This window comes from Porites lutea, chromosome 2 (assembly GCF_958299795.1).
Source record: "Porites lutea chromosome 2, jaPorLute2.1, whole genome shotgun sequence".
NCBI lineage: Eukaryota > Metazoa > Cnidaria > Anthozoa > Scleractinia > Poritidae > Porites > Porites lutea.
In genome coordinates this window covers 14,177,887-14,191,440 of record NC_133202.1, presented here as the reverse complement: position 1 = coordinate 14,191,440, position 13,554 = coordinate 14,177,887, and the positions used below count along the sequence as shown (strand labels likewise).

The following is a 13,554-nucleotide window of genomic DNA, read 5'->3' as shown; positions in this document are numbered from 1 at the left end:
TTGTCAATATCAGCTTTGATCATTTCAATCTTCTTGCAGAAAAATTCCCCAAACTCATTAGCCAACGATGAGGTCGCTGATGGGGAGGAATTGCATTGTCCTGATGCTCCTTGCAGAGAGAATTTACAATACTGAAAAGTCTTTTAGAGTTTCCAGCACAGCTCTCAATGAGCTCAGAATGATACGCGGACCTAGAAGCATTAAGAAGAGCAGAGAACTTGTTACGCACAGTTTTAAAGGCATCCTTATCGCATCGAAGCTGGGTTTTTAACATTTTTCTTTCCAATTTCCTTCGTGTGGCATTGAGTTTTTTCAGGCAATCATTGAACCATGGTAGTAATATTTCTGTCTTATAATCATCACTCTTGACTTCAATGGAGCATGCAAATCAAGAAGATTAGATAAAATAACCTCATGTGAACTCATCACTAGGTCATCGACACAGGACAAGGCTGTACCGCAGAGCCCAGATCACAAAAAAGGGAAACTCTTCAAACCTGGTTCATATAACAGTTCGAGGTGTACATATTTTATACTAAATTGTACATACCTAGAACGTGCCTCATGTAATTCCCTCTATATTCCCCTCAGTGTTTTAATTTACCGGTGGTTGAAATAAGTGCCACACCTATAACAGGGAAAATGAAATAAGCGCTGCGTCGCTTAATTGATCAGTTACGGTTAGACATAAAAAATAGTAACATCATGTTGCTTATTGTTTCAGTGGTAGACCATGCTATGATGGTAGACTATCTGGCTCTCATGGACTTGAATGACCATCTCACTTCATTTGAAGTAAATGAAACAAGCTAAACGTTTTCTCTTTTAACGGCCATGTTTAAAAATAAGTCACGTGAGAACTAGATTACACTATATCACTGCACATACAGTCAAACCTCTTTAATACGGACACCAAAGTGAGAGAACCAAGTGTCCGCTTTACAGAGGTGTCCGTATTATAGAGGTAGGGAATGTATGATTTTTGGCATTTCTGGGATTAAACGAACTGTCCTTAATAGAAAGGTGTCCTTATTATAGAGGTGTCCTCAAGGAGAGGTTAGACTGTACCAATTATTATTTTTTTCACAGGATTTTCTTGGAAAGAGTGACCCCTATTTGGAGCTTGCAAGGTCAAAAGAAGATGGAACTTTTGTTGTTGTCCATAGAACAGAGGTTTGTTTAAAGTATTATGTCTTGAAAAGCTATAACAAGAAGAAATATACTTTTCTAGTACAAATTTCTCATTTGTTACTTAATACTCGACCCGCAGTGGTTTTACAAGAATGGAGGTCAAAAGTGTTGGCTGCCTACGTGTAGGGTGCAGCTACACATAATAAAAGCGTTTGGACCTTTCCACCAATATTAGTAAAACTAGCGACCCCTTCCCTCCCACCTCAAACAAAGTGAAATTTTGAGTAAATTGGGTGGAAAAGAGTGCTTACAACCTTGCTGGAGGGAGTGGGGGGACAACATGACAAACCCAAAACTGATAAAAAAATTGTCATTAGGGGGCAGCAGTCCTACGTAACAATTGCTTAGATTAGGGGCTCTTTCACACATTTGCAAGTTCTTTTGTCCTCCATTGTACAGTTTTGTAAAAGTTCAGGTCCTTTTTCATGCCTATTAATCCAACTTGCAGGTTATTAAGAACAATTTAAATCCAAGGTGGAAAGCATTTCAAATTCCCACTCAGCAGATATGTAATGGGGATTATGACAGGACCATAAGAGTAAGCAATAAAGCACTTTTTTTCTTTACAAAATACATAATTATATCTTTTTATTTTAAAACTTGTGTAATTTGTTTAAGACAAGGACAGCAGGGCTTTGACACTGTTTAAAAACTTGTGCCCTTTTTTTAACCAATGATAAAACATGTGCTTTGAGTTCTTTAAACAGCTTCAAAAACATCGCTGGGGCATTTCATTCAATAGGATTTAATAGGATTGTTAAATAATGCATTTATCTTTTTAAGACGTATTGATTGAACAAAGTCAAACAAAAGCAGCAAAAAATGACAAATGTTGGGTAAAAATAGTTATGCAAATGCATTTTGCAACTGAAGTGTACAGTTTTTAAACTGTAGACTCTTAAAAGCGTCTATTTGCCTTTGCAATTCGGCTATCCAAATGAAAGAGTTTTCCAAAGTTAACTGGCTTTAGAAGAGGGAAAAATTGCTGGCATATATTGCCGCTAAAACTAACTGCAATGTGGCATAGTGGGCATTGGTAAGAATCTGTTTATGTTGTTCGTGACTCATTTTGGCCATTCCTTCGTGAAATGGTAATAGTAGTATATTGAGATCAGGACCTCGGTTTGGTGCCATCTCGGTTTGAAAACTTTGTTTTTCGTTGTAGAATAAAATAACCAGTCACGTTTTTTTGTTAGGTAAATATGAACTTTTTCTCTCTTCAGTAGAAAGATTTTGTGATTTTTTTTACTTTTCATTTATTTGCAAATTAACTGGACCGTCTTGTATAAAATTTTATTTTTATTAGTATCCTTTATATTAAAAGGCCAACCTAATCAATATTCCATTGTTTCAATCATTCACCTTTGTATTTCCCCTAAGGCTGAATTCAAAGCCTTCCCCTAAGTTATAAGTTTGCTGAGTTTTACTGGGTATAAAAGTCCTTACATGTGATTGAATTCGCAAAGTCTATTAGACAATATGCCTACAGAATATGTTTTTTAAAAAGTTTTGAAATGCTTACTGATCATATCTAAGCACGTCTTTTGAGCACTATAAAAAATAATTATATACTGAAAGGGTAGTTAAGAATATATAAAATCACCCTTTCCTGAAGTCTTACCGCTTTCATTTCTCAGTGAAAAAAAAAAAATAAAACTTGACTAAGGCTAAAATTTTCAGATTTCATGTTTTGACTGGGATTCAGATGGATCACATGACTTTATTGGATCATTCACCACAAATCTCAGAGAGATGTGCTCTATTCAACTGCCCAAGGAGGTAAATACAGTCAACATTGATTAAACTTACAGCGAGGACAAGCATGGACTAAAGTTTTCATAAAATTCATGGGAAATTATGCTTCTTTTTAAGACTTTGTCCTTTTTGCATATAAACGTTCTTAATGGTAAGGGGTGGGGGAGCTAAGAGATGGCCTGGCAATGTACATTTATTGGTATTTTGTGATTAAGTGTGGTTTGGGAAGTTGGGTAATAGCCCACTGCAATGTTCTAGAATCTGGTGCGACACCTTGCTTGGTTCCAGACACATTTCATGCAAGTTTTCCAGTTTTGATAAACTCTTTATGTAAGTGACCTATACAGCCTAATTGTACCTGTTTTCTTCTCACATCTTTGCACATGTGGCTTAGACCTTCTGCCTATGGCTGGCCCTGAAACATTCCACTGTTTGCAAGGGAATAAAAACTATGGTACCCAGGAAAGTATTTTCTTTGTTGATTCATGTCACAGTCTTCTTTTTATTAATTTCCAGGTTCAATGGCCATGTATGAATGAAAAGAAACAGAAGAAGAAGCGTGGATACAAGAATTCAGGAGTAATTTTTCTTTCAAAATGTGAGGTAGAATGAATACTTTCAACCTTGGCTCTCACATATTTGTTGGTTCAGTGATGAACATGATAAAAAAAGCTCAAATTGTATTGAATTAGAGTTACAATAAGATCCAAACTTAGGGCTTCCTTTTCCGGAGGTGAGCCATAAATAATCACATATATATTGTACGTGTAACATGTAAAAGAGCTCTATGTGTAGCCACGAACCACCTTTTTGCCTACATCCCTAAACCCTAGGAGATTGTATATGCATTTTCTGAGGACTAATTTTATTTAAACACAAATTGATTTGATTAAGCAGTTACTGGTTTAATTTTTTTCTTTGTGTTCCTATGTCATTGCATTTGTTAGTCTCATTATGTTAGAGTTCCTTCTTATTTTTACAGGTAGTCAAAGTATCATCATTTTTGGACTTCATTCAAGGTGGCTGTCAACTTAACTTTACAGTGAGTTTTGAAAGAAATATTCTTACTTTTTAATTCTAAGACCTTTCTGAACTTACACTTCATTAACTAGACCATTTCTCTTTAAGTTGTAGGTTTATAATTTACTAATACACAACATGATTGGTTTAAAAGATTCTCCCACACTCATCACAACTCTGACTCTAATTCGATCTGTCACTAGTATCCAACCATTAGAAGTGCCAATATCTTCCTCAGGTGGTGGGGGTTGGAGTTGTTGGGGGAGGGGGTGGGGGTTGAGGAATGAGGATTTAAAGAGAGGCTTGTTGTTAGTCTATGCAAATTTAGTGCAATTAAACTATATCATAATGAGGCATATTTTCATTCATGCAAATGAAACTTGTTTTCACAGGAAAGGCTCTGCACTTGGCCTCAATTTGAAAGTGGGAGGGTTTGGAACTCGGAAGTGGCCTATTATCCTAATTGCAGAGGACATCAACTGTAAAATACCGTAAAATTCCGAAAATAAGCCCAGGGGCTTATATTTTTCAAAGGCCCTTTTTGAGGGACTTGTTTTTGGAGGGGCTTATCTACGGAGGGAAATTTGCGTTTCAAAATCGAGTGGGCTAGCCTTATATTTGGAAATAAATTTACCGTTTTTGCTTTGTTTTACTTTGTATTTGAGGGCAATTTTTCAAGTACAAGCCCCCGGGAGGCTTATATTTGAAGGGGCGATTTAACGGAGGGTTTTTTGCGTTACCGGTTTGGGGGGCTTATATTTGGAGGGACTTATACATCGAGGGGTCACTAACAGCTTCACTCAGTAGTAAAGTAGTTTTGCCCCTTACAGTCAAGTAACCGCTGACCGCTGCTACAAGCAATTGCAAAAATTTTGAGAGACTCCAACGAAAAAACGACTTTTCTTACTTCAAATCTCTGTTAGTCACAGGTCGGTGAGATAAACTTTTTATTCTGACTTATCTCCTCACTTCCATTCAATGTTGTTCCCCCAAGTTTTGAGCATAGTCTTGTATTGCTAATCACTATGATAAGGGGTGGAGGGGGAATCACAAGCACAAGATCAAGGACCGGTCATCTAAGCCAAAATACGGTACTGTGTCTCAAGTTAACTTTTGCAACTTGTTGTAGCCATAGTTTTGCCCATACATTCGTAGAGATGTAACATCTCACTGTGGGCATGTGAAAATATTGGACTCTCCCACCTTGAGAAGCACTATACTGGGTTGTCAAAAGTAGCCGGCTGCTGGCCAAAATCGCCACTTACTTGGTTAGTATCAGCCGGCTACTCTGCTTGGCATTTCTTTACAGATGGCATTTGTTGAATAAAAAATCGCTGGACTGGCCGCTTACTTTGACAACTCAGCCGTCTACTTCAAAACTTTCTGAGAATGCTGACAATGAATTATAAGGGTGCTATCACTGTACAGGTTGTAGTTTTATTGGCCCTCTATGCTAATTTTTCTACATGGCTGACAGGTTGGAATAGACTTCACAGCCTCTAATGGTGACCCTACTAAGAGCACTTCACTTCACTTCATGAATCCTTATGCACCAAATGAATACATGCAGGCGCTGATGGCTGTGGGGGAAATTATTCAAGATTATGACAAGTAATAGAGTACTATAGTGATGACGTCATAGAAACTAAGTTCCTGAAATTATGGGATTTGTCAGGATATTCTGAAAGAACAATGTCCAAGAGGCCTTCTTGCCAAAAATGAGCATTTCGGGACAAATTGTCTCTGAGATATTAGCCGGTTATACTCAGAAAACTCCATACAAGCCCTTCTAATTTTCTTTTGGATCGACCTTAAAAACTTTAGAAGGATATGTATGGAATTTTCTAAGCATAACTGGGCTACGATCTCAGAGACAATTTGCCCCGAAATGCTCATTTTTGGCAAGTATGCCTCTTGGACGTTGTTCTTTCAGAATATCCTGACAAATCCCATGATTTCAGAAATTTCATTTTTATGACGTCGCACTTTAGTACTCTATGATAACGGAAGTATAGTAATATAGCCTGTGAACAGGCCTTCGGTCTCCTCCCGATTTTTTCACCCTTTCCCCACTAACAGAGAGTCTATTCACTGCCTCACACTCCCTATAAAGGCCTATATGGGGAGGCTTCATCAGAAAGGAATACTTTTTTCGGACTTCAGATATATACGGTGGCTTTGAATCCGGACGTGTTTTGGATTCTTCGAAGTGATTTTGGATTCTGGGACGTTTTTTTGGATTCTGTGGATGTGTTTTTGGATTGTGGAAAGTGTTTTTGGAATCTGGGACGTGTTTTGGATTCTGGGAAGTGTTTTTGGATTCTGGAAAGTGTTTTGTCCTTACGAGTCACCGTAGATTTATATGTATGGCAGGGTAGGAAAATCTATCATTTAAGCACTTTAATTGAAACATTTTGAAAGATACTTCTTATGGCTCTATCATTTTTATAGGCCATTTCCCCCTGGGCCTCTGTATCAAAACGAGGTTAAGGGCTCAGCCTTTGATATAGAAATGACTTTCCATTCCCATGTAAATAAATTATTTAACTTAATTTTCACTGAATTTTCTTTTTGGTTTCATTTCGAAAGTGAGTGTTTTTGGAACTCGGAATTGGGCTATTAATTTATTTAAATTAATTTATTGTAATTTTACATTACCGTAATAAAACTAAGATAATAGTAAACAAGAAGACTAGTCCATGAATAATAAAAATAAAATCAAAAATATTTACAATTACTTTAAAATGCAATAGCGTTTAAAAAATATTAAAGTTAGGAAAATTTACAAATTCACAGAAATTAGTCTATGATTATACCATCGCAGCCATGGCCTATATTAAGGAGTTCCTTGCGTGACTGGTTTTCAATTTGGGCGTTTGTCAATAAGGCATAATTAGACGTCATGCGTTTAACGTATATGTTGTAGTTAATTTTTTATCTCAGGTAATTTTTTGTTTTTCTTTTATTTTTGGGTACGTTAATGTATGCTAATGAAGTTGAAACAAAAGAAAATTAAAATTACCTGAGATAAAAAATTAACTACAACATATATCTTCTTGATTTTATTTTACAGTAACAAACTGTTCCCCTCGTTTGGGTTTGGAGCCAGAATTCCACCTTCATATCAGGTAAATGAGAAAAAGGACTTCTGCTTTATACAGATTAAATCCTTGGACCCGACCCAGTTGTTCAAAAGCAGATTAAATGTATTGTCTTGTAAAATTGCCAAAACCTGCGGTTAACTCCTATTGCTGCTTAGAGGAGGCTATTTTGAATTAGTACACACAACAGCTAAGAGTATTATCAATGGAAAGCTTAGTCACGAGGTAGTCGTGGGTAAAAAAACGGTCATTGCGAATTTGAACCTCGAGTTACTTTTTAAACAAATCTACTGCAGAAGTTAGTTTAACCTTGCTTTTGAAAATTCGAGTCCAGAGCTACGTTGTTACCGAGCTCCTGTTTCAAACTCGACTCAAAATCATTATGTAAGCTTTGTGATGTTTTATCAGCGTTCGTACTGTCCATGGAAAACCTGGAAAGTCGTAAAATTTCATTTTCAAGGCCTAGAAAGTCATGAAATTCAATTCTTGGTCATGGAAAATGAAAGTTTTGTTTGGTAGATTAGTTACTGCAGATGACAAAGCAAGGATAACGTGAGATAAAGAGCAGTAATTAAACAGCGCGAACATTTTGGTGGATACCACACTTTGTTTCTGTTGAACTGTTTCAGGTAAAAATGTGCTAAAGTAAGTTAAGTTCTGAAACTTTTACAAAATGACAGCTAAACCTAAGGTCATGGAAAACTAGAAAAGTCCATGGAAAAAGTCATGGAATTGAAGAACTCAAAAGATTACGCATCCTGTTTATCTCATATCTCCTTTGATTTCTTTTTACAATTACTGTACCCTTAGTCTTATGCACAGCAGGCATAATTTTCAGCATTTTTGGGAGACAAAAGGTAAGCGTGAGGTGAACGCAAAGTGGAAGCGAAGCGCAAGAGGATAAGATGCCAAATAATTAAAGGTGAAGTTACAAGGGACGATTTGCAAGGACAATTTTTAACGCAAAACATCATTTCAACATTGTTGCGACATTGTTTCGAATGGTTGCAACATTGTTCCAACATTGCTACGCTGTGTTGAGCAAAAAAACCGTCGTTGCGAATCGTCCCGTGTAAGATCGCCTAAGGAAAAGATAATATAATTGTAGCCTGAGAGCGTAGCCGAAAAAAGCGTTATGCTCTTGTCTTGCGCTCCATGCTCTCCTCTTACTTGCCTCAAAAAGGCAAAATAGGACACCAATGTTGCAGGTTACTGTATCTCTATCTATATCATACAGAAAACATTTTTTGCAGTTTTGTTTTAAAGAGAAAAAACAAATCAAATTACTTTAATTTTTCAGGTTTCCCATCAGTTTCCATTGAACTTTAATCCTGGCAATCCGTACTGTGCAGGTATCCTTAAACTATCCTTGTTATGCATGACCTAAAGAACAGAGTATAAAGCGTTCTCAAGCGAAATTACGACACGTAATATCTGGGGTGACGAATTACTCCTTAATTTTGCGTGAAATGTCAGCGTTAATTTGTAATTTCACATGTGAAATTACAAAATTGCCACGGCAACCTTCCGTACGTCTCAGTGTCAAGATGGCGACGAAGTTTTAAAATGCCGTGAATGAAGATGTTAGGGGACAAAAAGACGCTTTAGAAAACCTGAATACACAAGAGAACATCAAGAAGGACTCTAACAAGTATTTTGCCGAAAAAGTCTGAAAAATTCTGAACTTTACAAGCCAAATTTAAGGTCTAAACATTTGAGAGAGTGGAGTTCTCGATCGATATGATCCAGGATAAACATGTCAAAAATCCAAGATTGCTAACGTAATTCGTAACCCATGATATTAATAGATAATCCAATGGTATACTCGTGAAATTAGGGAATAATTTCAGTTGCGTTTTTTCCAAATCCTAATAATTTCCGCAGCCTTTAGGCTTTCGACAAAACGCGCGTGAAATTATTCCCTAATTTCACTCTTCACCATTTGATTACACATACTAATTTTCATTAGGCGTCACGCGTGAGCGGCACGTAAAAGGAGACACTAGTGCAAGGGGTGCACGAGTGCAAGGTTCCCTCGCGATACGCTTCACTCTCTGTTTTATCAGTGTACCCGGCTAAAAGGGATTCCGTTACCGTAACAGCCGTAAATGATCTAATAGAGCATTTTCACTTACGTGGCCAGCAACTATGCAGATTAATTGCGACGAAAGAAGGTCTTTACATTAGTAAAGAGTTTTACTACCACAGGGTTGATTTTGGACTGCAACATGGCCGCCGTTTCATTGTTTTAGGACACCAAAGGCTCTATAGGTACCCTCTTGCAAGTAAACGCCTATTGTCTGACAAAAAAAATTTAACCTGCGAATACAGCCGTTTCTTCTTGTTTCTCGCCGCCAGGGACATTGGCCGGGAGGAACGTCTGGGCCTAAGAAATTCCATACTGATGACGTAAATCAATGTTTACATAACAAATCCGGTAGTCCGGTTTTCATGGGGATCCAAATGTAAATTTGTTGATAATCATGTTTCTCCTGGTCTTCCCTGCTAGCAGAGGTATCTCACGACGAGGCGTTCTACTGCGTACGAGCTCCAGCAAAACTCAGATGCTTTTTCCAGGACTGTTTTGTAGAACGTAGATTCTTCACGTTTACGACGACCCAGTTTGCCTTTGACCTTTGTGGCCGTTTGTCTGTTGTCTGTCATTCGTAAACAATAGGTAAAACAATGCAATTATTATGTCGACCAATCAGAGATCCTGACAAAAATTCTGGACAGATTTTACGTCATCAGTATGCATGAGTATGGAATTTATGTTGCTGGGGCGCAGACGTTCCTCCTGGCGAAACGTCTCTAGCGCCGAGGAGCAAGAAGAAACGGCTGTATTCGCAGGCTAATGAAAATCCGTCCCTTACGCTTAGAATGGATGCCTCAGTCTAATAGACGCTCGCATTTCTGTGGTTCCTGAATACTGCGAAATAGACCAAAATATTTCAATTTATTCAGTTTCTTGCTTGATTAGCAAGGGTTTGCGCATTGCATCTTGTGCAATTTCAAGTACAAAGTAAGGATATTGACATTGGATTTGAGCTTTTAAAAAAGAACAATATTGACTATAAACGTCTCCGCTTGGGCTCCTAAAATTAAAAGGACGCCCTAGGCTCTTTTAGATCATTTCCTGTAAATGTGTGACTTTTCCTACTAGGTCTCCCTGGTTTAGTTCAGGCTTATCAGACCTGCATACAAAGTGTACAGCTTTATGGCCCAACTAACATCTCGCCTATCATCAACCATGTTGCACACTTTGCACAACAAGCAGCTCAAGTCCCCACTGCCACTGTAAGTAACGTGCATGGTTTTTTTGTCAGAACTTTGGCCCGGCATATCAGAGTGATTGATATGATTCATGTGAATTATTTGATATAAAACTATGACAGGGTGAGCTTTGTTACGCCGCAAAATGTAACAATTGACGCAAAATGTAACATTAACGCGAAATGTAACAACTTTTGACGCGAAATGTAACATTAACCCGAAATGTAACAACTTTTGACGCAAAATGTAACAACTTTTTAACGCGAAATGTAACAACTTTTTGACGCAAAATGAAACAATATTTTTAACGCGAAATGTAACAAGCAAAATGTTACAACCTTGAAATAACTGAGAGACTTGGACATGAGCCTTGTAGATAAAGTGTAAATTGTCCCGTGGTTACAAAAACAGTTTATTTATAAAGTTTTCTTACAATGTCAAATAAACTTACAAAACGTTTTTCGATAATAGTAACTAAATCCCGAAAATGTCGAACGAATTGTTGTTTATTATATCTTTCTGTACTGTATATGTGTGACGCTGAAAAGAAAGTTGGCGTTACAACATCTAGGACGTATTAGATGGGTTAGGATGGTACATTTTTAGCATACTCCCTCTAGGGAGTTGAGCCCGTATGAAATCGAGGCGAGTATCGATTACTGATCATTCTTTTCACACTTTCGTCGAGTGAAGACGCTTTCTGTTTATATCCGATGCTGTCTGTTTTTACCCACCTCCTCCCCTTTTCCCTAAAAGGAAAGTGTAGCGGAGCAGTCATCCGACTGCGTGAGATAATCAACGGTGTTAAATGGGCGTCGGCATGTTTAAGTTTTAAGGCAGCAGGACTGGGTTGGTATGAAATTTCTCACATTTACTGGAAGTCCAGTAAGAAATGAGAAATTTCATATCTATCTTATTGACTACGTTCAAAATTTTCTTTTGAAAGGTTACCTTTCTTAACTTTTACTTTTAACTTGCATTTCAATTGCTGATTGCTGCGTGTTTCCTACGGGTGTTATTGTTCACATTTCTAGTCATATTCTTTTCGCATAGCTTGGGATCATTTTCCATACGTTATGTTTAATAAGTTAGCGTTGTTGTTATTGTCCATACTGCTTTTCGAAGGTTATACATGACTTGTAACTTTATCACCTGTTTTACGACCTTTCGTAAGTTTATTTGACATTGTAAGAAAAATTTATAAATAAACTGTTTTTGTAACCACGGGACAATTTACACTTTATCTACAAGGCTCATGTCCAAGTCTCTCAGTTATTTCAAGGTTGTAACATTTTGCTTGTTACATTTCGCGTTAAAAATATTGTTTCATTTTGCGTCAAAAAGTTGTTACATTTTGCGTTAAAACGTTGTTACATTTTGCGTCAAAAGTTGTTACATTTCGGGTTAATGTTACATTTCGCGTCAAAAGTTGTTACATTTCGCGTTAATGTTACATTTTGCGTCAATTGTTACATTTTGCGGCGTAACAAGCTTTGTCGGTAAAGTGCTGGCCGAGAGAGAGGGAACAACACCCAGTCTTAAATATCTTAGAAAATATCTTAAATATCTACTAAAACTATTGTCCTCATTAAGTACTTTTTTTGCTTAATACGTTAGCTTTTTAATAAAGTACATTTTTTTAAAAAAAGAATCGTACATGACTGGAAGGTCACCAAAGATAAACTTTCTCGATAATGCAGATAATGTTATTAGTTCCATGTGAAGAGAAAAGTGAGGAGAATACATTGTCACATGTTTAAGGGTCAAAGGTTAATGCCTCAAACTAGCCTCCCTACCTGGGCTTGTCAACAGAGGTCAATGTGGTCACACAGTGTTCTGGACTAGCGAAATATTTATATAAGAGACTAATGGTTAATTTTCTTAGACTTGTTTTATTTCCTGGGCAGATGACTCTGTGTAAACTGCTGAAACGTGGATTCAATGACGGAAGGTTCTGCTAATACTGTTGCTAACAATTTATTGTAGAAAATCAACGACATTAACACAAAGTCTTTAAGCACATGGTTAAAAACACAAAAGAAAACAAAAGGGGCGTCCGAGCCCCTGAGACGTAACTTAGTGCCTAGTGCCAACACGTCCGTAAATTTAACAGTAAATTCACCAATTTCGCATAGGCCATAATGCACCTTGCTTACCTCCCCTCCCTCCTCCCCCAAATTTTGCATAATCGTTGTCTTCGATTTCAGTTGGGACGACTGTAATACCCAAGACAAACTGTAAATAATGGCAATGCAAAATGTAGGGTGGAAAACAAGGTGCATCATGGTCTATGTGAAAATGGTAAATAGATTTTCTGTTCCGAGTAAGTATTTGTCCACTTTAGATGTAACAGTTTATTATTATTATTATTATTATTATTATTATTATTATTATTATTATTATTTCATTTTATTTTTTTTGATAGAACTACTTCATACTTCTAATACTGACTGATGGTGTAATCACAGACATGGATCAAACCAAGCAGGCTGTTGTAGCAGCATCAGGGCTTCCCATGTCAATCATTATTGTTGGAGTTGGAGGTGCTGATTTTGCCATGATGGAAGAACTTGACAGCGATGACGCATTGTAAGGAAACTTCAGCAAAACTGTAACAGTATTAATAATATTGCGCTTTCTGACGGTGTATCTTCGTATTACTAAATTGATGCAGAATAGGAGGAAGACTGTGAACAAATTCGTTCTATGAAGTTCGAAGGGATAGCTCTAGGGTGACAGTAAAGAGGGGTGGTTGAATATGCGCCCTTCCTGACATCTCCCTTTGGCACGCCGCTTCCTGCCGTCCAAGATTTCAAAGTTTCAGCCACCAGCACAAGTCTTCCTCAGCTGCAGTGCACAAGCAATGGGTAACCCCTTCCCCCAAACAGGATCCAAACCCGTTAGATAAATACACCTTATTGGATGGTTTAGTATATAATACGTGGGATATTTTGCGAGTTGCGTAGTATTTTTCCGAGCCCCGCAGGGGCGGGGAAAAATACGAGCAATGAGCAAAATTTCCGCTCGTATTTTATGCTAAACCATCGAATAAGAGGTTTATTATTCCACTACAAAAAAAATTGTTATCAGAAACATCCTGATTCCGTCTGTGAGAATGACGTTAACAATGAGCAAAATGTTCGCGCGTATAATATGCCAAACCATTGAATGAGAGATTAATTATTCTACTGCAAAAGATGTTCTTTTGGCTTCT

General features: G+C 37.4%; 1 protein-coding gene across 1 annotated transcript; it reads left to right on the top strand.

The window, feature by feature from the left end:
• The first annotated feature begins 705 nt into the window (after positions 1 to 705).
• LOC140925671 (copine-3-like) lies at positions 706 to 12,933 on the top strand. Its single transcript, XM_073375577.1, has 10 exons — positions 706 to 795; positions 1,090 to 1,173; positions 1,640 to 1,729; positions 3,463 to 3,549; positions 3,929 to 3,988; positions 5,444 to 5,577; positions 7,040 to 7,094; positions 8,368 to 8,419; positions 10,231 to 10,364; positions 12,766 to 12,933. The coding sequence occupies exons 1-10, from the start codon at positions 706 to 708 to the stop codon at positions 12,931 to 12,933; spliced, it is 954 nt and encodes a 317-aa protein (XP_073231678.1).
• The last annotated feature ends 621 nt before the right edge of the window (positions 12,934 to 13,554 follow it).